General features: G+C 39.5%; 3 protein-coding genes across 5 annotated transcripts in view; 2 read left to right on the top strand and 1 right to left on the bottom strand.

Annotated features, from left to right (window-relative positions):
• The first annotated feature begins 461 nt into the window (after positions 1-461).
• On the top strand, positions 462-19629 carry dclk3 (doublecortin-like kinase 3). 3 transcript variants are annotated; one of them, XM_058754784.1, is made up of 6 exons: positions 462-994; positions 8155-8194; positions 15108-16536; positions 17682-17814; positions 18000-18167; positions 18435-19629. In XM_058754784.1, the coding sequence occupies exons 3-6, from the start codon at positions 15334-15336 to the stop codon at positions 18902-18904; spliced, it is 1974 nt and encodes a 657-aa protein (XP_058610767.1). In that variant the 5' UTR covers positions 462-994; positions 8155-8194; positions 15108-15333; the 3' UTR covers positions 18905-19629. The 3 variants fall into 3 exon arrangements, with proteins under 3 accessions (XP_058610767.1, XP_058610765.1, XP_058610766.1); XM_058754783.1 differs by lacking the exon at positions 8155-8194 and adding an exon at positions 1959-2013 and having other exon boundaries at positions 964-994; positions 15038-16536; XM_058754782.1 differs by lacking the exon at positions 8155-8194 and having other exon boundaries at positions 15038-16536.
• Positions 18060-26257, bottom strand: part of arpp21 (cAMP-regulated phosphoprotein, 21) — a 22607-nt gene continuing 14409 nt past the window's right edge. The window contains 1 exon segment of the mRNA XM_058754785.1: positions 18060-18197. The gene's annotated coding sequence lies outside the window, so the exon portion shown is untranslated.
• zftraf1 (zinc finger TRAF-type containing 1) overlaps positions 20733-26257 on the top strand; it is an 8913-nt gene continuing 3388 nt past the window's right edge. The window contains exons 1-2 of the mRNA XM_058754786.1: positions 20733-21776; positions 23916-24154. Of these exons, the coding sequence (XP_058610769.1) occupies positions 21471-21776; positions 23916-24154 (545 nt within the window). The 5' untranslated portion in view covers positions 20733-21470. The remainder of the gene's footprint in view (positions 21777-23915; positions 24155-26257) is intronic.

Below are 26257 nucleotides of genomic sequence, written 5' to 3'. Positions count from 1 at the left end.
GTGTAGAAAAACCTGCCAAACTGATTTCATTTCATTTCATTTCACTTCACTTCACTTCACGCCTCGCCTCGCCTCCCCGCTACCCTCAGTAGTTTTCAAACCTGTCCTGGAGGCACATCTGCCCTGCACATTTTGTATGTCTCCCTTATTAGACACACCCAAATCAGGTCTTGCAGTCTCTACTAATGATCTGATGATTTGAATCAGGTGTGTTAGATGAGGGAAACTTGTAAAATGTGCAGGGCAGGGGTGCCTCCAGGACAGGTTTGAAAACCACTAACAAACACTGCCCTCTAATGGACATGTGGATTCAACCCAGACATACATTTACAGCTGTCCACACACAGCCAGCCAAGCGCAAACACACACAAAGCAGCCCTGCTGTGTTAACAGTAACCATGACTATACAGAGAGACCTGTATAGTCTCACGTGTGTGTGTGTGTGTCTGTCTCTGTCTGTCTGTGCGGGCGTGTGTATGTGTGTGTGTGTGTGTGTCTGTCTCCGTGTCTGTCTGTCTGTGCGGGCGTGTGTGTGTGTGTGTGTGTGTGTGTGTGTGTGTGTGTGTGCGTGTGTTACCGGGGAGACGGTCCTGCAGCAGGATGCGGAGTATCCGGTAACGCGCTCGTAGCTTTTCCAAAAGATGCGGCTTCACGATATCCCCATGTTACCTCATGTCTGATAGACGCTGATTGAATATTGTCTGGGTGCGCACTGTCCGGTTCAAAGCTTTACAGCGCTGTTTTTTAAACTTTCATGAATCCTCACAGACATTGACAAGTTTCTTGAGAGGTGCGCGTTGATTTCATCATGGCTACAGACTTTTAACAATTTTGTAAACCCGCCGGACATCTGGACAGTATGGATAGTGAATCAGACTCATGGGTTTATATCTGCACAAATACTGAAGATACTACGAGCAGTGGAACAAAATGACACCGGTGTGGAACCAGCGACCGGGGCGAGAACCACCGAGACCCAGATGGGGACTGACAGGTGAGTTTGAATGATTAATAAATAAATACACTGAATGAAATGGTGCAGTGACTGTAAAAGTTTAACTAGGCCAATTAACTAGTCTACATTTGAAGAATATCCCGTCTTTTTCTCGTAACGATTAGCCTAGTTCGCTATTATTCTGTGCCATTAAATTTATCCTGAAAACGAATAAACAAAGTAAATATTAATAATATTTAATAATTATTATAATTTTAATATTCCATTAATACATTTATTTTTTCACAATATAAAAGACATTTTCACAAATCGAAATTAAATTAAAAACTTCTTTCAATAGGGCTTTGTGCAAAGTAACAAGAACATAAATTAGGTTTACTAATTAATATACACAATTAATTAGTTTTACAATGGCTTTGCTTTGGTAACAGTCCTTTCAAAAAACTTTAAGTATTGATATAAAAGTGAAACAGCATCTTTGACTGCTTCTTAAAGGCTCCTGACCTGCATCCTTCCACTTTAAGACGTAGGGAGTACAAGGGAGAAAGAAAGAAAGAAAGGAAGATAGAAAGAAAGAAAGAAAGAAAAACAAGCTGCGTCCAGTGTAAAGTGATCCGGCACGATCAGATTTGATCCTTTTCCGTTACCCCTGGAGCATGAGGTGCAATTTGAGAATCTGCATGTCTCGGCATTGCTCCTCAATACACACCTGCTCTTAATTATTAATGTTGCACACTTCCTCTTTAATTCGCTTGTATAAGCTTTTTCCCCCACCAAAATCTGATATTGCAATTTTGTGTGCTGCACTTTTGATGAACAAAGCATATCTTTGGACACATTTCTCTACTTAACAAAAAAATAAAAATAATAACAACAGTAGGCTATCCTAACCAGGGGCGTCATGCACTCATTAATTTTTTTTTGGTTGGGGGGGTGGTACACAGCAGCCACGATAGCACTGTATAACTGATATAGGTTTATGTTTTATTTATTTTTTTATTAGAAATATTTCCAAAAGTGTCAACTATATCAGGAAATATCTCGATTCTCAAATATGTGTAAGTAAATGCGTTTTGCACCTTTATAGATTGTTATTTTATCAATAAATGGTGATGGGCAAAGTAGACTAACAGTGTAATCTATTAACAACATAAAACCCCGAATTTTTACTTTAGTAGTACCAGATATGGGTGTCATGCCATAAAATATTTATAATATGACTGACTTTGTATTAAATGTGAATTTAATAACAATATTGTAAGTTACTAATTATAACACTTTAATTTCACTCATTTTCATTCAGTCTAGCCAGAGTTCAGGCACTCTCAAAAACTCCCATTAAAATCACTGAAGCTGCTTACACTGTGAAATTAATATCTTAACCTACATTCCTTGGCACATCTGCACTTTGTTGTTTTTGATGAGAGAATTCACCAGATAATTCAATCAAGCGAGCAAGTGAACAAAACACCGCGTTTCAGCGATGACTCATCTGAACGTCTCTGATTGGCCATTGCGTTCATAAACTCAACATAGTCGTGTGTGATTGGTTATAATGCAGCGCTGAACAAACGCCCAGCCAAAGCGCGAAAACAGAGGGACTGGGATAAAACGGCGGGCTGAACACACACGTTTTTACCGAGCTTGTTTTGAAACATACACAAGTCTCACTTACGTCTACCTAAAAGAACATTTAAACACTGTAGGTGTGTTTTGTGTCTTCAAAATGCGGAAATCTTCACAACAAATACCCTCCTGAAGATCACCATCCCTCCGGCCGGAGCTCGACTCCAGCTTAGACGATTCAGAAATGGAGGTACAGTCAGAGCCATAGAGAGACAGAGTTGCGACAACGGAAGTTCAGAACGCTCGATCGTCACGTGGTTCACGTAGACCTCTATAGGGGATGGGGGCGTGACGTCACTGCTCTAGCGCCGCGGTGGCTGATGGGAAAAATCGCCATTTTGTGAGGCCACTTGTTGCGCGACGCGCCGAGGAAGTTGTAATATGAATGTTTTAAATAGGATACAGAAATTGAATAAACTGTAAATCAACATATTAAAGTTATTCCACAAAACATTATTTAGTCAAGAGCAGTGAGGGATTTCTTCTGTCTTTTGTTGTTTGATTAACATTAATGACAGACGGCACAGCTTTATTAGGCTGCTGTCACAAGACCTGTTTCACGGATCCAATACTTATACATATGCGTTTTCTTTCGCAACTTAAGACAAAAATGACAATGCTTATGAGGATACTCGCCAGGACGACCATTTTGACGTTATTTTGTGTGTATTTGGCCACTTAAGCGCAACAAGCTGTGTTTGTTTGTTCGCAGCGCGCGCTTTGGATGTGACTGCAGCGCACAGAAAAGCGCCTCTGGAGCGCACGAGTACCGAAAGACTTAAAAAGACGTGCAAATAATACATTTCTGTGACGATGCAACAATGACCGATTAGGCAATTGACAATTCTGTCAGCTGTACCGAAACGCGAGCTAAAGTCTTGTATCGCAGCGTGCAGCAGATGTGAAGAGAAGGTCAAAGAGAGAGGACGCGGTGCAGCTGAATCACTCACGCTGTTTTCAAATGACTGGTTGTGTGAATTTATTTACTCATCTAACCTGCGCAATCCCAGACCGAAATTCAGGACCTGATTAAACATAATTCTACTGTACATAGAATTGTGAAACATGACTTTTCCAAAACTTTCTGGGTTTATTTATTTTTCCAAAACTTTCCAGGCCTGGAAATTGCGGTTTTAAAATTCCATGACTTTTCCAGGTTTTTCATGACCGTATATGAACCCTGAATGTGACGATCGGGTGCCGTTATATCTAAATCAGGCAAAAATATAGGTGCGGGTGGTTGGCCATCTTTTCCAGGTACCGTTTTCTTGCGTCCGGTAGAAGTTTGTCTCTGTATAGTACATTTCGTTCTTTTAATCGACTTTCCAACATTGTTTTTCGTTTTAAGTCTCGCCCGATGTGGCCTCACAATATGGCGGCGCCCTCTTGTTTACGTCCCAGAATGCACTGCGCAGTGACGTCGGTTGCCAAGCTCTATAGTTCCAGGAAGTTCATTGCGGGCAATTGGAATGCATTGAGTTAGTGACTATAGTGAGACAGAACTGCGATTTTTGGTAATTAGTAGACAATAAAATACTTTATTTACATTATTTATAAAATAATGTATACGTAGTATATGTAGCTGTATCAGTGTTGTTTTTAAAATATAAAATTCGCTAATATTTGAGGATTATTGTGGTCAGCTGTCCTTACCTGCCATGTTAACATATTTTAGGCTGACGTTACCATAGTAAAAGCCCATGTTAGCTATATAAACGACATTGTGGTCTTTTACCAAGTAACTTCAGCCGAACTGTACCGTGCCGTACCATGCAGTGGGAAAGCGCCATAAGATAGTCTTTTGTACAGTCCGCTCAAAGAGATAAATGCCGTGATTCGTCTCATTTCACCCCTACTAAAACAAACGCTTGAAAAAATTAAGGCCTCACGACGAAGATATCAATGCAACTCTTCTGCAAGCCATAACTTCACTGACGGCTCGCTTTGACTCACAAGATGAAAAACTAGAAGTAATGGCGAATCAAATGCGAAGGAACAGTATCATGGTCGCAGAGATTTCCAAGGCTGTCGAGTTCAATGCTGCTGCTTCAATTAGCTACATCGCACAAAGACCTGGCGAGTAGAACATCTGAACTGGAGCGGTATAAACGAAGATGGATCTCCGGATCAACGGTATGAAAGAGAAGCCTGAAGAGGATCCCGCAGGGAAGTGATCGGCCTTTTTGCTGAAATCGCACCTGGTTCAGAAATTAGATGACACTGCTGACACAGTTCACCAAGTCGGAAAGAAGGAGCCAGGGAAACCAAGGCAAATGATTGTGCAGTTTACAATGCGAAAATACAGGGAAATCAACAAAGAACTTATCAGTCTGCCGGGACCGTGGGGTTCAATTCACAGAGGATCTGGCGAGGGAGGAACGGCTGGCCCGCGCTTTGCTCTGGCCTTTGATCGATTAGGCGCGTATAAGGCAGGAAAGAAAGCGTACTACTGAGGACCGTTTTGGTGACGTTTGGTCACGTGAACTGATTACGGGTAGAATGGTATGAAATATGACTGTTTTGGAGACGCACTAGGTTGTGAGCTATATGTTCTAGGTTCGAGGTTATACAACCTTGGTGATTGTTCTTTCTCATACAAGTGTTTGCACTTTTCTTTTTTATTATGTTTTCAGTTAAGTTGCCATTTTCTTTAATGTCATTGAATGTTAGGGGCATTCAAAACAAGGTTAAAAGAAAAGCAATGTTCTTATTTTGTAAAAGTAATGGTTCTCATTGCATTTTTCTACAAGAAACGCACTGTTTTAACGGATACTGCTTTTTGGTCAAGTCAGTGGGGAGATAAGATGTTACTTAGCCATGGTTCCTCTCACTCGGTAGGTACAGCAATTTAATAACTGTCCAGGGAAAATAATCATTTACATTTAGTCATTTTGCAGACGCTTTTATCCAAAGCAACTTACAATTGCGGAATACATAAAGCGATTCATCTTGAAGAGGCAATCCGACAAACGAAGTGCTTGTAACACCAAGTCTCAGGCATTGTTTAAATAAGTACAAGCTAGCAAGGGAAGGAATAAATAAATAAGGATTTTTTTTTTTTTTATGTGTAGGTTGAAGTCAAGTAGTGTCGAAAGAGATGAGTTTTCAGCTGTTGCTTGAAGATTGACAGGGATCCAGCACTCCGAATATGGGTGGGAAGATCATTCCACCAGCCAAGAATGCTGAACGAGAATGTTCTGGAGAGTGATTTTGAGCCTCTTTGTGATGGTACCACGAGGCGTCGCTCACTTGCGGATCTCAGACTTCTGGAGGGGATGTAGATTCTTAATAGTGAGTGCATGTAGGCGGGTGCTGAGCCTGTGGTTGTTCTATAAGCAAGCATCAGTGTCTTGAACTTGATGCGAGCTGCGATTGGTAGCCAATGCAATGAGATAAAGGTGTAACATGGGCTAATCACTTCTAGATCTGATCTAAGTGGGCACTGGTTAGCAGTTGTTTTAGATATTGAACACACACACACATATACAGTGGGGCAAAAAAGTATTTAGTCAGCCACCAATTGTGCAAGTTCTCCCACTTAAAAAGATGAGAGAGGCCTGTAATTTTCATCATAGGTATACCTCAACTATGAGAGACAAAATGAGGAAAAAAAATCCAGAAAATCACAATGTAGGATTTTTAAAGAATTTATTTGCAAATTATGGTGGAAAATAAGTATTTGGTCAATAACAAAATTTCATCTCAATACTTTGTTATATACCCTTTGTTGGCAATGACAGAGGTCAAACGTTTTCTGTAAGTCTTCACAAGGTTTTCACACACTGTTGCTGGTATTTTGGCCCATTCCTCCATGCAGATCTCCTCTAGAGCAGTAATGTTTTGGGGCTGTCGCTGGGCAACACGGACTTTCAACTCCCTCCAAAGGTTTTCGATGGGGTTGAGATCTGGAGACTGGCTAGGCCACTCCAGGACCTTAAAATGCTTCTTACGAAGTCACTCCTTCGTTGCCCGGGCGGTGTGTTTGGGATCATTGTCATGCTGAAAGACCCAGCCACGTTTCATCTTCAATGCCCTTGCTGATGGAAGGAGGTTTTCACTCAAAATCTCATGATACATGGCCCCATTCATTATTTAGTTTACACGGATCAGTCGTCCTGGTCCCTTTGCAGAAAAACAGCCCCAAAGCATGATGTTTCCACCCCCATGCTTCACAGTAGGTATGATGTTCTTTGGATGCAACTCAGCATTCTTTGAGTTTTTACCAAAAAGTTCTATTTTGGTTTCATCTGATTCTCCCAATCCTCTTCTGGATCATCCAAATGCTCTCTAGCAAACTTCAGACGGGCCCGGACATGTACTGGCTTAAGCATGGGCACACGTGTGGCACTGCAGGATTTGAGTCCCTGGCGGCGCAGTGTGTTACTGATGGTAGCCTTTGTTACTTTGGTCCCAGCTCTCTGCAGGTCATTCACTAGGTCCCCCCGTGTGTTTCTGGGATTTTGCTCACAGTTCTTGTGATCATTTTGACCCCACGGGTGAGATCTTCGTGGAGCCCCAGATCGAGGGAGATTATCAGTGGTCTTGTATGTCTTCCATTTTCTAATAATTGCTCCCACAGTTGATTTCTTCACACCAAGCTGCTTACCTATTGCAGATTCAGTCTTCCCAGCCTGGTGCAGGTCTACAATTTTGTTTCTGGTGTCCTTTGACTGCTCTTTGGTCTTGGCCATGGTGGAGTTTGGAGTTGGACTGTTTGAGGTTGTGGACAGGTGTCTTTTATACTGATAACGAGTTCAAACAGATGCCATTAATACAGGTAACGAGTGGAGGACAGAGGAGCCTCTTAAAGAAGAAGTTACAGGTCTGTGAGAGCCAGACATCTTGCTTGTTTGTAGGTGACCAAATACTTATTTTACAGAGGAATTTACCAATTAATTCTTTAAAAATCCTACAATGTGATTTTCTGGATTTTTTTTCTCATTTTGTCTCTCATAGTTGAGGTATACCTATGATGAAAATTACAGGCCTCTCTCATCTTTTTAAGTGGGAGAACTTGCACAATTGGTGGCTGACTAAATACTTTTTTGCCCCACTGTATATATATAATTAATTTCATTTTGGTTAATGTATATGGCCACAATAATTCTAAACTGAATCAAAATTTACTTAAAGAGGTGTCTTCTGTAATCTCTGATTTAAAGAGGGTATACCCTACAGATAATGGGTTTTTTTTAGATTTTAATATTGCACCAGATGAAATACATGATAGACATCCTCCCAAAAGCATTACTTCTCAACCAAATCCTTTGGTCTCCCACTTCTGCACTAGTCTTAAATTAATAGATGTCTGGAGATATCTCAATCCTAATCTCAGGCAGTTCTCTTGGTTAAGACCTAATGCCACCAGCAAATCAAGAATTGATTTCTGGCTTATTTCAGTTAACTTAATGTTATTTGTTAAAGACTGTGCTATTTCACTTGACAGGCCACTGTGCTATTTCACTATTATTCAAACCCAATCACAACACTTCAAGGATTAAGCGATATTGGAAATTTAATTCTGAGTTGATTAATAATGTAAAAATTCACAGAATATCTTCCTTTGTGTCCAGCAGAACAAAGACATTCATACAGGTTTGGAACTACTTGAGGGTGAGTAAATGATGACAGAATTTTCGTTTTTGGGTGAACTATCCCTTTAAGTTAAGTTAAACAAATCTCCGGGCCCTGATGGCCTCACAGCTAATTTTTACAAATTCTTTTGGAATGATATTAGATTAATATTATTTAATGCTTTTGTTGAATCCATTGAAGATGGATCTTTAGGGCCCACTATGAATCAGGGTCTGATTACATTAATCCCTAAACCAGATAAAGATATGAGATATATGGATAATTTTCGTCCAATCACATTGCTCAATAATGATTATAAAATTTTCACGCATATACAGTATCTCACAGAAGTGAGTACACCCCTCACATTTTTGTATATATTTTATTATATCTTTTCATGTGACAACACTGAAGAAATGACACTTTGCTACAATGTAAATTAGTGAGTGTACAGCTTGTATAACAGTGTAAATTTGCTGTCCCCTCAAAATAACTCAACACACAGCCATTAATGTCTAAACCGCTGGCCACAAAAGTGAGTACACCCCTAAGTGAAAATGTCCAAATTGGGCCCAAAGTGTCAATATTTTGTGTGGCCACCATTATTTTCCAGCACTGCCTTAACCCTCTTGGGCATGGAGTTCACCAGAGCTTCACAGGTTGCCACTGGAGTCCTCTTCCACTCCTCCATGAAGACATCACGGAGCTGGTGGATGTTAGACACCTTGCGCTCCTCCACCTTCCATTTGAGGATGCCCCACAGATGCTCAATAGGGTTTAGGTCTGGAGACATGCTTGGCCAGTCCATCACCTTTACCTTCAGCTTCTTTAGTAAGGCATTGGTCATCTTGGAGGTGTGTTTGGGGTCGTTAACATGTTGGAATACTGCCCTGCGGCCCAGTCTCCAAAGGGAGGGGATCATGCTCTGCTTCAGTATGTCACAGTACATGTTGGCATTCATGGTTCCCTCAATGAACTGTAGCTCCCCAGTGCCGGCAGCACTCATGCAGCCCCAGACCATGACACTCCCACCACCATGCTTGACTGTAGGCAAGACACACTTGTCTTTGTACTCCTCACCTGGTTGCCGCCACACACGCTTGACACCATCTGAACCAAATAAGTTTATCTTGGTCTCATCAGACCACAGGACATGGTTCCAGTAATCCATGTCCTTAGTCTGCTTGTCTTCAGCAAACTGTTTGCGGGCTTTCTTGTGCATCATCTTTAGAAGAGGCTTCCTTCTGGGACGACAGCCATGCAGACCAATTTGATGCAGTGTGCAGCGCCCCCACCCCTTCAACCTCTGCAGCAATGCTGGCAGCACTCATACGGCTATTTCCCAAACACAACCTCTGGATATGACGCTGAGCATGTGCACTCAACTTCTTTGGTCAACCATGGCGAGGCCTGTTCTGAGTGGAACCTGTCTTGTTAAACCGCTGTATGGTCTTGGCCACCGTGCTGCAGCTCAGATTCAGGGTCTTGGCAATCTTCTTATAGCCAACGCCATCTTTATGTAGAGCAACAATTATTTTTTTCAGATCCTCAGAGAGTTCTTTGCCAAGAGGTGCCATGTTGAACTTCCAGTCACCAGTATGAGAGTGAGAGCGACAACACCAAATTTAACACACCAGGGGTCTCATTTATAAACGTTGCATACGCACAAAATGGGTATATAATATGCGGAAGCAATTTTCCACGCACATATCCGGATTTATAAAAAATAAATGGTGTAATTATGTTTGTACCGTACGGACATTCTAGACCATGCGTACAAACTCTTTTGGAGTGAGAAGTAATGAAGTAAAATATTTTAAACTGTTTTCATTTCGATACGCATTTACAATAAATATTCCACTCTCATTGGAGATAAGCACTGAAATTACAAAAAGTCATTACGCAGAAGTTAAACAAAATTAAATTTAGACATATAGTGGATGCATTTGATCGCTTTTCATGTGGCATCCTATGTTTTAATGACAACGACTAAACTGCAGATCTTTTAAACTATACTGCAGATCTCATGTTATGAGGAATTTTTTTTTTTTTTTTATAGCGAGAACAATTATCATGATGTGCACTTATTTCGATATTATGGCGGACACAGCTGGATACGGTGGTCGAACGGTCAGTCCATTGTCCGGTTTGAATAGGACCAATGATAATATCTTACTGTACAACCACGTCATGTCATGTAAAGGCATCCCCAAAACATTATAAAAAATACCACTGTATTCGAAGAATACCATTAAAGCAAAACGGTAAGATTGGCACATTTCCTTTTTAAAATACTTTCAGTAATTCGCCGAGTCAGACAATTGTATTTACACGGCAAAAAATATAGTCCTATTACATCAGCTGTTTCCACTAAAAATAGATGTTCAGCTTATGTTCACCTTATCAGCAAAACTGCATAAATTTAATTGAAATACTATATGACCAGTGTAAAAGAATAAGATCAACTATTTTAAATCGTTTTGTTTTTATGGATAATTTCATATATTTATTATAAAACATAAAGATACTGGAAAATTTTTAGCAATATAAATTAATGTGTAGGCTATGGCCCAAATGGAATTACAGTCAGGATCTCATATTTCCTTAATGTCTTGTACCTTTGTACGGTGTTAAACACAGTGTCACGTGGATGGGAATATGCATGGAAATGATATGCAGATGAGGTTATGCATAGTAAAACTAGGTGTTGTAAGCTCCATATATGGTGATTTCTGGGAGGAGTCGGGGTGGAGTTGCACATACGAACACTTTTAGGATGAAATCTAGAGAGAGTTTTATAAATGAGACCCCAGCTCCCCATTCACACCTGAGACCTTGTAACACTAACGAGTCACATGACACCGGGGAGAGAAAATGGCTAATTGGGCCCAATTTGGACATTTTCACTTAGGGGTGTACTCACTTTTGTGGCCAGCAGTTTAGACATTAATGGCTGTGTGTTGAGTTATTTTGAGGAGACAGCAAATTTAGACTGTTATACGAGCTGTACACTCACTACTTTACATTGTAGCAAAGTGTCATTTATTCAGTATTGTCACATGAAAAGATATAATAAAATATTTACAAAAATGTGAGGGGTGTACTCAATTCTGTGAGATACTGTATATGTTAATAGATTAAAAGTGGGCACTAATAATTTAATTAACGAATCACAATCAGGCTTTCTTAAAGGAAGATCTATTTATAATATAAGATTGGTGATGGATTTGGTGGAGTACAGTCACTTGATGGAGGATGATGGATTCATTTTATTTTAGATTTCAAAAAGGCCTTTGATATGATAGAGCATGCTTTTCTTTTTAAATCCTTAGAACTTTTCGGTTTTGGTGAACAGTTTATCAGTGTTATAAAAATGATTTACAGAGACATGAATAGTTCAGTTTCTCTCCCTTTTGGTACCACACAAAGATTTCAGATTGGCCGTGGAATTTTATTTATTTTAGCTGTAGATATGTTGTCCACTCTGGTAAGTAATGACATATCAGTGAAGAAATTAAATGTATACTTATACTTATTGAAATATACTTATCTAGACTGATTTATCCAGCTTTTGCTTTAGCTCCCTCTTCAGTTATTATAAAAATAAGCAATCAAAAAATGTATGACTTTATTTGGAGGCACAAAACTCATTATATTAGAAAATCTGATATTATTAAAGTGTACGAAGAAGGTGGTCTGAATGTAATTGAATTTGAGAGTATGAATATTTTGTTAAAACTTAAGTGGCTTCAAATGTTTTTAGGTAATACTGAGAGCTTCTGGTATGCTGTGCCTTCAGCTTTGTTTCGTAAATTGGGTGGTATCCGCTTTCTTCTCAAATGTGACTTTGACTTAAACTTCCAGTGAAACTATCAGCATTCCACCAAGTCTTATTATACTGGAAATTGGCACATACACACTATTTTACACCTCACAATACTCCTATCTGGAATAACAAATATGTTCTACATAGAAACAAATCCTTATTTTATGAGGACTGGGTAAATAGAAATATTTGTTCAGTATTGGATCTAATGGATGAGAGTGGTAATATGTTAGACTACAATTCATTCACTTTTAAAGAAGGATTTGCCTGTCATCCAAAGCAATTCTTTACTGTTATTAATGCAATACCTTCAGGTATAAAAATGTTAATGAGATGTTCCCTTTCCTACTCCAAAATTACTGCTGTCCTTCCTTTGTTGTATGTTGGTGATATTGAAATAGAGAATAAACTAATAAATATATAAGACAATATATCATCCAGTCACGCTACCCTTGCCAAATATTAAGACATAAATTAGATCACACATTTGACAAAAACACTGTTAAATATTTCAGGACAGCCTATCTAAAATTTCCTATTCTCCCCAAGGTAAAAGAAATACAGTTTAAAATATTAAATGCCCTCCAAAAGCATTGGAACAGTAAAGACAAAATTGCTCTGTTGGCTGTGGAGTCAAGACATTTACAAATATGATTAAAAGATGAATATGAGACAAAACTACAGAATGTCACATTTTATTATTGGGTGATTCAACACATAGATGTTTTACCAGCTAAGAAGTTCAGCACTTTTAGAGTTTCATCCCTCTCTCTGATGTGAGCATAAGTATTGGAACAGTTGCCTCGCAGGTCTTTCTAAGTGATCAGCTGTGTCCTGTTGCATTAATTCTTAATTAAAAGCAGGGAATGTGTCGTATCAGTTACATCCATTACTTCTGCATTCTGAATCTTGCATTTGATGATGACACACACAAACCAGGATGAAGACGAGGGAGCTGACTTTGAGAGAAAAGCAAGCAATTTGGATGCTAAAAGAAAAGAGGAAGTCAATTAGAGCTATAGCAAAAACAAAGGGCATGGAGAAATCAAGAGTTTGGAAACCACCAGCAACCAACAATGACCTGATCGGCTGAGAAAACAACAGTAGTTGATGACAGACAAATCATAAAAGCTGTGAAAATGAACCCTAAAAGACGTGTCTGTAAAATCACCAACAACTTCCAGAAAGCTGGGGTGATGCTCTGACGATTTATTGTCTTTAGGAGACTTTGACACAGAATTACAGATGCTACACAGCAAAATACAAACCTCTGACCAGCTCCAAAAATAGAAAGGCAAGATTAGAGTTTGCAAAAAAGCACAAAGGTGAGCCAGAAGAGTTTTGGAACGGTGTTTATGGACCGATGAGACAAAGATGAACCTTTATCGAAGTGATGGGAAAGCAAAAATGTGGAGAAAAAAAAGGGAACCACAATGATCCCAAGCATACAGCCTCATCTGTAAAGCATGGTGGAGGTGGTGTATGGCATGAGCATGCATGGCTGCCTCTGGAACAGGCCCTCTCAACTTTACTGATGACTTAATGTATGATGACAGTAGCAGAATGAATTTGGAAGGGTACAAAACTATCTTGCCTACCAATATTCAAGAAAATGCCACCAAATTCATTGGGAAGTGCTTCATATTGCATCAGGACAATGATAAAAACACCCTGCCAGTTCAGTCAAAGACTTTATAAGGGCAAAGAAATGGAAAGTCTGTAAAGTCCAGATTTAAATCCGATTGAACATGAATTTCACCAGCTGAAGAGGAGAGTAAAGGCAGAAACTCCCCAAAACAAGCAACAATTGGAATTGGCTGCATTAAAGGCTGGGAAAAGTATTTCAAAGGATGAGACCAAGAGTCTGGTGATGTCTATGAGACGCAGACTCACTGCTGTGATTGTGCACAAGGGATCTGCAACTAAATAATAGCTTTTAATCTTTTATCTGCCTTATGTTCAACTGTCCCAATACTTATGCTCGCATCAATGAGTGGGATGAACTCTAAAAGTGCTGTTCTTTTTATTTGGTCAAACATGTATGTGTTGAAACGGCTAATAATAAAATGTGACATTCTGTAGTTTTGTCTCATATTCATCTTTTCATCATATTTGCAAATGTCTTGACTCCACAGCCAACAGAACAATTTTGTCTTCACTTTTCCAATACTTTTGGAGGGCACTGTAAATCTCTCCAATAAATTTCTGCACTCAAAATTTAATTTTGAAAACGTGCCTTATTATCTATGCAAACATTTATTTGAAGATACAGAACATATATTTTTTACATGTAGTTTGTCACTTTGGGAAAGCATTGCACGACTGGATGGTACAGAAGCGTGTGGTTACTGATAATTTCACTCTAACCTTACAAGATGTAATGTACGGAATAACCAAAGACTGCTCTGTTTTGTATGATTTGATTAATAATATATTATTAGAAAAATATTTTTTTCATAAATGTCGATATTTTAAATCTCCTCCATTGTTTATAGTTTAAAAATGATCTAAAATACTTTTCAGATGCCCTTAGTAAAATGAAAAATCCAAGGCAGTAAAACTGTTTAATTTGTTTGTATTATATAATTTGTTGTAATTATATTTTCTTTATATTTTTATTATTATTTTCTTTACGTTCTTGTTTTTGTTTCTTATTTTTATATTTATTATGCGTTTTGAAATATTTTGTTATATGGTTTGTCTGGAAATAATATGGTTCTGTTGTGTTGAGCCTTCCATACTAGATTGTTTTTTTGTATACTAATTAAGGCCATTTTGTTTGTACTCAAAAAATAAATTTTTAAAACGCGAAAACGGATTTGAATTTAGCAGCTGATGCTGTCCCGCACTGACTGAACGATCTAATCACACCCGGTGTGATTGTATCAAATCTGATAGTGATTGGCTATTTTTTTGTCTTTTGGAAGCTGCATTCAAAATTCACTTGGCTCAGAAATCTGAGGCGGCACGTGCCCCTTCACTTTGAATGGGCATGGCGCCTCTGATCCTAACAATTCAGACTGCATCCTCTTAATTTACGTGTTTATGTGTTCCAGATCAAAGGATTAAACTGCCAAAATGCCCAAATGCTCCCCTTCGGCAACCTCTTCCATCTTACCTGCACAGGTCCAGACCCAGAAGGCCTCCCACAGACTTTGGTCCTTCAGAAAGCCCTGTGTATCACTGGGAGGAAGCAAGAGTTTCCAGGGCGAGCGGCTACCACGCCAGACATGCAGAAGCAAGCCCAGTGCGCCCACGAATCGTGACCGTGGTGCGGCCGTGCGGACAGGAGAGCGTGCGGAAGATCTCACTGCTGTTAAACCGCCGCGCTGTGCAGACGTTCGAGCAGCTGATGGCAGATGTGTCCGAGGCGCTTGGCTTCCCCTGCTGGAACAACGCTCGAATACGACGACTCTTTAGCCCTGCTGGGCGAGAAATCAACAGCCTTGCCGACTTCTTCCGCTTCGACCATGCCTTCTTGGCCTTTGGGAACAGCCGACCATCTCTTGACGAGGTACATGCAGCACTAGATGAGTTATATCCGGAAAACCCCAGCCATTGTGAACACCTGCTGAGAGTATGGGAGCGTATCCTGAGACCCAAGGCCACTAAGACGGATAGTGGTTTCCATGATGATGACGCCGGAGCCGAGATGTCCTTACCTACGGTACATGATCAACAGGTAAACCAACCGGTTGTCAACAACCTGCAGCCTATTGGAAGGCAAAAAGAAAAGGTGAAGAGAGAAAGGCAGAGAGAACTGTGGAGGAGGAGAGGCGACCTGCAGAAAGAAGATGAGAAGGAGATAAAGAAGGAGGAAGGAAAGAGAGAAGCTGTTTACTGCCGGAGCTGTCGAGGATGCGGCCCACCTATACCTCCAATCAGAAGCAGTCGATGCTCTCAACCAGACAAGCCAAATAACCACAGTAATAAGAGTACTTCATCTCAGAACATGGAAAAAAAACAACAAAGACCACTGAAAGCAGACAAGCACGTTGCCAATACAAAATCAAGCCCAGCTGTTCCTCAAAACCGGGATAAAGATCTTAATTTGGAGACAATAACGGAGCAGGACATTAATAAGCAGGAAACAGCTGAGCAAAAAAACTTCCAGAGTAATATACTGCCTGATGGTGGCGAAGTGTCGCTGGAGGACATTGAGCGCTGCTATGACATGGGCCGTGTGGTAGGGGATGGGAACTTTGCGGTGGTCAGGGAGTGTCGTGTGAGAGGCCTGGCTGAAACGTTCGCTATGAAGATTGTGGACAACGCAAAGCTGCAGGGACGTGGTCACATGATTCAGAATGAGATTGCTCTGCTGCGTAGTCTGGAACATCCTCGCCTCATCCAGCTGTTTCGTTCTCATCACACGGGCACCCATGTTTACCTGCTGATGGAGCTGGTGACCGGTGGAGACCTGTTTGATGCTATCACTCAGAGCGGCAGGTTTACTGAGCCAAGTGCTGCATGCATGATCAGAGACATCAGTCAGGCTCTGGAATACATCCACAGCAAGAGCATCGCACACCGAGACATCAAACCTGAAAACCTACTGGTAAGAGTTACTCAAGATCAGTGTTATTTTAGTATTATTTAAATATATTTCATATTTTGAATTGGCTTTTTTATATCTTCTGTTTTTGTTCTAATTTTAGGAAGTTTATGTGTTTTTGTCATTTGTAATAGTTTTTTATATATTTCTTTAAAAAAATGGTGTAGGATTTTCAGTCAGAAAATGCTATGAATTTAGAAAAAAAATACATTGAATAAAACATGAAATATGGAAACAGATAGACTGAAATAGTTTTTTTTTCGTTTGTAAAACATACTCCAATAAGTTTTAATTTATTTACAATTTTGAAAAAAACATTTTTTTACAGTTTATAAATTGATTTAATTTTTATTTCAGTTATTTTCGTAGCTTTTTTTTGTAATTTTAGTACTTCAACTTAACATTAACTACTTAACTTTCAATTAATTGCTAAGGCAACATCATTTTAGTTTTTAAGTTTAAATTTTTCATCTGTTATTTCATTTCAGCTTTATTTCAGTTACTTTTAGTTTTAACACAAACCACGCTAGAATACAATACAAAAAGTTCAATATTATTTAATAGACTACCACCATTTTTTATAAATTATAATAGAAAAAAAAAAGTATATAATATTAATACTACAAAATTTACATAAACTAGTTAAAAAATTCACAAGTGGTGAATCGGAATTGGTGAACCAGGGAATCGTGAATGTGTTCATTTTCATAAAACATCCGAACAAATCAATGAAATGAAATTAATCTGACTTTCCAACACCACATATGAGAGCAAACTGTTTAAGATGAACCCATTTATTAGAATTCATGACTTTTCGACGAGAAGTATTGGCTGGTGAGCACGTGCCATTATTCCCTCAACTCTCACACAGCAGCGATGTAAAGTTTGTTCGCGCTACAGCGCCACTCGTTGGAAAATGTAGCTCATTACCTCAAAAAAACTGCAGCTACTTTATTCATCATTTTGAAAATTGGACATGTATTTAAAAAGAGTATAATATATAATATTCAGCTCATATCATATCCATATCATATCCAGCAGGGCTTTGCTGGAGGTCAACCCAAAAAGGCGTTTGACAGCTAGTCAAACCCTGCAGCACGACTGGCTTCAGCTCATATCATATCTTTTTTTTTGTTACTGATTTTTAGGTACAGCGGCATGGCAATGGAAGCTTGAATCTGAAGTTGGCTGATTTTGGATTAGCCATGGTGGTAACAGAGCCAGTGTTCACAGTCTGTGGCACACCTACATATGTTGCTCCAGAGATACTTGCTGAGACAGGTAAAGTCTGTACTCACTTAGATTAGCTGGGACTGGCTGGACACAAAAAACCTGAGCTACAGCTCTGTCCTAAACCTCAAACACTGAGGTTTAAAACTATTAGTAACATGATTTAACAACACTAACACTTGACATGGCATTTCAAATGTTCAGCTATGCATATGTATATGTCTATGTATGAACAGGTTACGGTGTTGGAGTAGATGTTTGGGCGATGGGTGTCATACTGTTTGTCCTGCTGAGTGGGTTTCCTCCATTCCGCAGTCCAGATCGTAATCAAGAGGAACTATTCCGTCTCATCCAGAAAGGAGAAGTCCACTTTCTGTCCCATTACTGGGATAATGTATCGGAGGGTGAGATACTGAACTCCAGCATTTGACCCCCTACAAAAAAAGTGATTTAAGTGTTAGATCAATCAAAAAAGGACAATCTATCATCATTTACCCAATCCCATATTGTTTTCAAACTCGTATGACATAAAGAAACTCCATTACAATTTGTGCGCTTTAATCATAGGTTTTCATTTTTGGTTGGACTATTCCGTTTAACCCTTCATATATTCTGAAATTTATATGCTGTTATCTAGAAATATGATAAGTGCTGATGTCTGTGTTTTCCAGGGGCTAAAGCTCTAGTCAGGGCTTTGCTGGAGGTCAACCCAAAAAGGCGTTTGACAGCTAGTCAAACCCTGCAGCACGACTGGCTTCAGCATGCAACAGCACAAAAAGACCATAAGGAGGCGATAAAGGCCACTGACTCCACAGCTGAGAGTCACAACCGACAGAAACTAAGCAGACAGTTGGAAAATGGTGAACATAAGAGTGATTCTAGAAAAACAGAAATGTTGGCAGGCAAATGCCATGCAGCACAAATTTACGAAAATATACTCAATAATAATAATTATGAACCAGATATTAACATGCATGACAAAGACCAGCAAATTCAAGAGATTCATAACATGACAAGCAATCAACAAAATGCATCCCATGCAGAAGACACCACCACCACCACGAACAAACAATATACCACAGATCAGCACAAACCTGAGAAACCAGCACAGCAAGAAGACACTGACGCAAAACAAGAGTGACCTGCTGAGTAATGAGTTACCGGTAGTTAACGGGCAGTGAAGACTGAAGAAGCCAGCATAAACAAGTGACTAGAAGAAACCAATGAATAATGGAGTCAGAACTAAAGACAATAAAGTGGGACAGTACACCTGAGGAAAAATATAACATAAACATTATACTCCGTAGTAAACAACATCCAGTGTCTTCTCATACTCTCAAACTGACTGACAGTTCACTGTTTTTATCCTGATCACCAGGCCCTGATGAAATCTGCTGAATTAGTGTAAATATGGTTAACTGTATTCAAAGGTGCTTATAGTGCACTCTTCTTGGCAGCTTAAGGTATAATCCAATATTTAAAAAAACTAATTTGAATATCAAAATTCTGTGTGTGCTTACAGGTCACTAATGAAATGATCTGGGACATTAAAGTAACTATTATTACGAGACATACTGACTAGAGGCAGAAGGACAATTTATGTTGTATTGTTGTTTTTGTATGTAAAAGTCTCTGATTATTCTGTATTTTCGTCTTAATCTGTGTTATTTTAAAAGAAAGACATTTCGGTATGGAAGGACTAGTTTTGTTTTTAATATGTATCGGTCAAGCTTGGCCCCTGCCAATGTTTGTGGGAATGTTAGTTGGGTAGACTAGCTAGTAATAAGCTAAAAGTATTTAGTATTATTTGCCTTCCCATGTCTCATGTCATGTATTATATTGCAAATTTTCAAATAAATCTGTTCAGTGTCCACCCCCTCTCCCTCTCCTTTTTCTGGCAAAAGTTGTTTTGCAAATCAGAGGTCTTTTTTTGAAACATTATGAGTACTGTGTAAATGTTTTAGACTTTAGGCTAACACAATTAAAGTTTATTAGCTGTTCAGTTACACATTTCTATAATTTGAGTAAAACAATGTTTTTTTTTTTCTTACTTCTGTTTACCTTTTAACACTTAAAATTTTTAAGATATCGAGTGGTTCAGAGGTAATTATTAATTTATAAAGCCTTTGTCCTTGTCAGGTGACTTCAGTCCTTCAACCCTCATGGTGGCATGTCTCAAAACAAGCCCAAAGTTGTAAAATGTGGTATTTTAAGTGTACTACAGTTGTATTGTAATGTGAAAATAACACATCATTAATCTCAGCTTCATAACTAATACCTTATGTATTACATTGTTTTATGCATATTATAAGTCAGAATTTTTAGTATCCAATCCACTAAACAGGAAGACACATTCAAACACACTCCCATCCCCCAGTGAAACACACACAGCTCATTCAGACTGGGCAGGCAAGACTGACAGCTGTCTTGACCAAACTAGTCCATCATAAACCACGACATTTGATTGGCTGAGACCGTTTACCCTCCCCCGGGGGGTCGCTCGAGTTTCGGGTAAAAAAAAAATGAAAAGGAATAAATAAAAACAAATTAAAAACACACTTCATATTTTTCAAACCTACATACCTAATCAAATTATTTATTCAGGACTTGCATTTACTACTCTGTCAAGTAATACGATCATTTTGAATGATGCCCCACGATGACGTTGCCATTTTGTCGCATATGAGGGGTGTTAGGGGATTTTGACCAAGGTATGAAAAGGTTTTGTCATCTATTAATCTTACTTTAAAATATAATCACCACAACAATAATACGACAAACGAGCACAGTAAAGTTTAAAATAACTGTACTAACAAAACCAAGCATCACGCTATCCAAATAACAAAAGTTTTTGATCACCTTTCTCTTAAAAAAAAGCTTCAGCCATGACCCGCAGGAGGCCGATGCGCATGCGCAACGCATAGCTCTTTAAATATCCCCAGTCATCTGATGAAGCACAACATTTGTTGCAGCCAATCAGACGGCGCGAAAGAGAAGGGCAGAACTGCCATCATCACTAGGGGCAACGCATTCAGTGACAGATCAATAACGGTCGACCGTATTCGCCTGATCTTCACCCCGCTCCGAGTAAACCGAGCTCGGATAGGCGGGATCAGAGAGGGACAGGCGGACAGGGGAGAGGAGGAGACAGACAGGAAAAAAACAAAGATGGCAGTGTAGATTAAGGGAAGGACTATCGAAGAGACTCCGCAGCAAACTGATAACTTTTAGGTTTCGGGCGAATCCGGATCGTATCGGAGTGGTTCGGTTGTGATCGGAAGGTGGACCGGAGGAGAAGAGCCCGGCTGGGTCGCGGAGAGTCGCTGTGCGCGTGCTGTCACGGCGGATAACGGCACTAAACAACAGCCTGTTGTTTTGTTGGGTCTTTGCTGTTTTTTTCTCCCTCTTCACAAGCTGAGAGCTGAAGCTTACCTGAGAGCTATCCAAAAAAATACAGGCATCCATGCACGCCAAACCGCAGTAAAACACAGATGAATTTCTATTCACTGTCCCATAACTTAGTGTCATATTACCCAAAATTTACCTATTTGAACTGACGCTTGATGGTTTACAGCTGAGTGCATTGTTGGCTGTCCAGACCCCCCATCATTACAGGCCAATTAGCTTGAAAAATCCTGGAAATCTCACCCTGACAATCAGCGGATCGTGTGCTCGGTCAGCCCAAATATCCCCGGTGACTCAGTCGGATGTCTTCGATGGAAGAGCGGATGGAATTAGGCGTCGCGGCCGCGCCAGGCTCCTCATCATCGGGTCTGGGTGTCGGTCCTGTGGGGGGCGCCCTGGACGCTGGCCCGGGGAGCGCCGGACTGGCGGGTATCCAGGAGGAGTCCGGTGTGCGGAGAGACGGTCCTGGTTCCGAGGCCGACCCAGACGCGCCGCCCAAGAAACGCGTGAGGCAGCAGGAAGGAGAAGCGGGGAAGCTCGAGGAGCGCCTGTACTCGGTGCTGTGCTGCACGGTGTGTTTGGACCTGCCTAAGGCCTCGGTGTACCAGGTAAACAATGCAATTATGAAGCTTACAGCGCAGAGAAATCCTTATGCACCATGTGTATATCTTAAACACAATGCAGACATAAAAGTTCAAAATAACACAGCATCCTCTTGGAATGCAAGATATATACAGTCTGATGTTATAGATATGAGACAAAGGCGGTTATAATTGTGAATCTTTTTGTCATTGTGATTGTTTGTCTTTTTAAACAATATAGGTAATTACACACGGTCTGTGACTCATGTGTGATGAAATGTCTTAATAAAATGCTTATTTCCACATTTGCCATTTCAGGTACATGATTTTTTTTAAAGAAAAAAATGAAGTTATTTTTTGTAGGCTTCAGATGTTACACTCAGATGTAATACTGACCTGAGCAGCTGTTTTTTGCCTTCAAAGGCAAACATGACAATCAGGGTGGTCACATGACATGTTTAACCCAATCACCGCTGGCCTCTCCTGATCACCCCTCCCCCAAATATGCACCCCATATAATCCCTCTGAAGCCACAGGCTAAACCAGCTGTAAAAGAACTTCCTCTCATGCTTTCACACACTTTGTTGTGGTGTTTGCATACCCTTGTTAACATTTTGTGTGCATTTATTAATCTAATGTGTTTGGATAATTGAATAAATCCCCAATACAGTGGTCTTTTTGTCAATGTGATGATTGTTGCACTGACAGGCCTATATTGAAACTAGAGAGGAGATTTTACACATACGAATGAAACTGTGCATGAGATACACTGACATCCTCTCACACTGACCCCTAAAAGTAGCATGTGATTCAGGGAGGATGTGTCACACTGCATCAGCGCTATTAAGCTCATGCCATGTAATCGGTTTATTACAGAATCAGGGTTTGAATCCCATCAAATGAGGCAAACATGTGCACACCCTGAAGCAAAACAAACAAGCCAGGAAGAACTCAAATCAGCTGCTCACTGAATTAATCAAACACAGACTTGACATTGCAGTTTACCTCCTGTGATATAGATCAGCTGGTGAATTAGTAACAGCTTACTAACAGTTATTCAAAAGAAACTTTGAATTAGTCACAAAACTAGAATAATCAGTGTAATTGTAGTTAACTAAAACTAAATATATTAAAATAAGTTCTCTTAACTGAAGCTAAAATAATTTTTTAATGAAAAAATGAAATTTAGAATATTTGCTGTGGTGACTAAAATAAAATAAGTTGAAGTATTAAAATGACTAAAGCTAAAATAAAGCTAAATAGAAATATTTTTAAAAACAAAAACTAATAAAAATGACTAAAACTTTAAGTAAAATAAAAACCCAAAATATAAAAAGCTAATTCAAAATAAAATGTTTTTCAATTGTTGTGGCATAAAATGGATGAAGTATTGAATTCATTAACAAATTAATGTTTTTGTTATATGTATTTTACATTGTCCTTGTTGCATGTACTCAGTATAACAGTAAATTTAAGCATAATTACATGCAACTAAACCAAAACCTAATCCTATAGTAAGTACAAGCTGTTAATTGATATTATTAATTGATGTAACAAGGGCACCTTAAAATAAAGTATAAACTGAAATTGCTATGTTAGACACAAATGAGATAAAAGCGATTGGAAAATGTAAGAGTGAGTACATTTTTATACAAGGAATGAAAGGTTTTGAAACTGCTTTACCCTAAAGAGGTCATTTTTTTATTATTCATAATTATTATACTTTTTCCCATTAAGATCCACTTAAGCAAAAGTGCTAAGCGTTTTCTCTTTGCTGAAATGCTCTGTACACACTGTTAATTTCAGACTAGCCAGTAGGTTTCAATGATGTGTTGATGCATTTCATTAGTGACGTCACAAAGTTTTCACACATGTTTTCATAGTATGTAATGCTTCTAAGTGAAATTTGTTTCCTTGTGATATGATCTCTTTAAAGATGAACATGCTGTCATTGCCACATTACATCCAGGCGGTTGTACAGATGCAGCAAAATTGAGGTTCCATATTTCTCCTTAAATCATTCAGGAAACTACTACTTTGTGTCTTTTAGCGGAAAGTTAGGAAATTCCATCATAACAAGAACAGTACATTTATTGAAAACGCGCTCCTTGAGAAGAACACATACATTGTTTCAGCTCTGTGAAGATGTGTGCTCTCATTTCACAGTGTACAAATGGGCACCTGATGTGCGCAGGCTGCTTCATCCACCTGCTTGCTGACGCGCGTCTAAAAGAGGAGCAGGCCACATGTCCCAACTGCCGCTGTGAGATCAGTAAGAGTCTGTGTTGCAGGAACCTGGCTGTGGAGAAAGCCGTGAGTGAACTGCCCTCTGAGTGCAGCTACTGCCTCAAACAGTTCCCTCGCTCCAGCCTCGACCGCCACCAAACAGAGGAGTGCCAGGACAGGTACTGCTGCACCAGTTCACAAAACAGACCCCCGAATCAGCCAGATTATGTACAACACGTATGTAAAGCCATAGAGGTGAATTCACTAAATAGCTGTGCCACTCTGTTTGTAATTCATTTTCAGCCACCTTTATGTATAAACTGGGATTGCTATGGATTGTGCTATATTCCAAAATACTTTTTTTTTTTTTTTTTTTTTTATCCTAAAAGCCAGCGCTAATTAAAGTTGGCATAAAATGGAATCCGCAACCATTTTTTCTTCATTTTTATGACGTTTATCCAAATGATGCAGCTTCTCAAATGAGAACCAAATATGGGGACTTACATTTTTCCATCGGGAATTGATTAGACTGTTGCCGTTTGCTAATTTTTGCGTTCATTTCTTTTGAGTGACACGTTGCTGGAGGGGAAGGATTGAAACTCATCTGGCCAGTGGACAACCGTTTTTGTCCAGCCCTTTTGCTGGTGTTCGTCACGAAAGAGGAGATGTCTTTGCAACGCGACGAGAATGTTAATGTTTGGAGTCATTGAGTCTTTGGTGCAAATATGTAATTGCAATCAGTGGTGGCAATTCGTTTAGATTGTTTAGTGAATTCCCCTATTCTCTCATCTTAATCTAGTCATAAAGACATATACAGGTGCATCTCAATAAATTAGAATGTCGTGGAAAAGTTCATTTATTTCAGTAATTCAACTCAAATTGTAAAACTCATGTATTAAATAAATTCAATGCACACAGACTGAAGTAGTTTAAGTCTTTGGTTATTTTAATTGTGATGATTTTGGCTCACATTTAACAAAAACCCACCAATTTACTATCTCAACAAATTAGAATACTTCATAAGACCAATAAAAAAAACATTTTTAGTGAATTGTTGGCCTTCTGGAAAGTATGTTAATTTACTGTATATGTACTCAATACTTGGTAGGGGCTCCTTATGCTTTAATTACTGCCTCAATTCGGCGTGGCATGGAGGTGATCAGTTTGTGGCACTGCTGAGGTGGTATGAAAGCCCAGGTTTCTTTGACAGTGGCCTTCAGCTCATCTGCATTTTTTGGTCTTGTTTCTCATTTTCCTCTTGACAATACCCCATAGATTCTCTCTGGGGTTCAGGTCTGGTGAGTTTGCTGGCCAATCAAGCACACCAACACCACGGTCATTTAACCAACTGTTGGTGCTTCTGGCAGTGTGGGCAGGTGCCAAATCCTGCTGGAAAATGAAATCAGCATCTTTAAAAAGCTGGTCAGCAGAAGGAAGCATGAAGTGCTCCAAAATTTCTTGGTAAACGGGTGCAGTGACTTTGGTTTTCAAAAAACACAATGGACCAACACCAGCAGATGACATTGCACCCCAAATCATCACAGATTGTGGAAACTTAACACTGGACTTCAAGCAACTTGGGCTATGAGCTTCTCCACCCTTCCTCCAGACTCTAAGACCTTGGTTTACAAATGAAATACAAAACTTGCTCTCATCTGAAAAGAGGACTTTGGACCACTGGGCAACAGTCCAGTTCTTCTTCTCTTTAGCCCAGGTAAGACACCTCTGATGTTGTCTGTGGTTCAGGAGTGGCTTAACAAGAGGAATACAACAACAAATTCCTTGACACGTCTGTGTGTGGTGGCTCTTGATGCCTTGACCCCAGCCTCAGTCCATTCCTTGTGAAGTTCACCCAAATTCTGCTGTTCTCTCGGTTGGTTGTGCATAGTTTTCTTCCACACTTTTTCCTTCCACTCAACTTTCTGTTAACATGCTTGGATACAGCACTCTGTGAACAGCCAGCTTCTTTGGCAATGAATGTTTGTGGCTTACCCTCCTTGTGAAGGGTGTCAATGATTGTCTTCTGGACAACTGTCAGATCAGCAGTCTTCCCCATGATTGTGTAGCCTAGTGAACCAAACTGAGAGACCATTTTGAAGGCTCAGGAAACCTTTGCAGGTGTTTTGAGTTGATTAGCTGATTGGCATGTCACCATATTATAATTTGTTGAGATAGTGAATTGGTGGGTTTTTGTTAAATGTGAGCCAAAATCATCACAATTAAAAGAACCAAAGACTTAAACTACTTCAGTCTGTGTGCATTGAATTTATTTAATACACAAG

This window comes from Onychostoma macrolepis, chromosome 19, assembly GCF_012432095.1.
Source record: "Onychostoma macrolepis isolate SWU-2019 chromosome 19, ASM1243209v1, whole genome shotgun sequence".
Lineage (NCBI taxonomy): Eukaryota > Metazoa > Chordata > Actinopteri > Cypriniformes > Cyprinidae > Onychostoma > Onychostoma macrolepis.
The sequence above is the reverse complement of the archived record's forward strand: the minus strand, read 5'-3'. Positions and strand labels throughout refer to the sequence as shown.

Bases quoted from the DNA above. Each gene is read 5' to 3' on its own strand.
- dclk3 (XM_058754782.1), top strand. From the start codon at position 931: ATGACACCGGTGTGGAACCAGCGACCGGGGCGAGAACCACCGAGACCC. The intron at 995-15,037 runs GTGAGTTTGAAT...TATGTGTTCCAG, and splicing joins ACCCAGATGGGGACTGACAG to ATCAAAGGATTAAACTGCCA. The intron at 18,168-18,434 runs GTGAGATACTGA...TGTGTTTTCCAG, and splicing joins CTGGGATAATGTATCGGAGG to GGGCTAAAGCTCTAGTCAGG.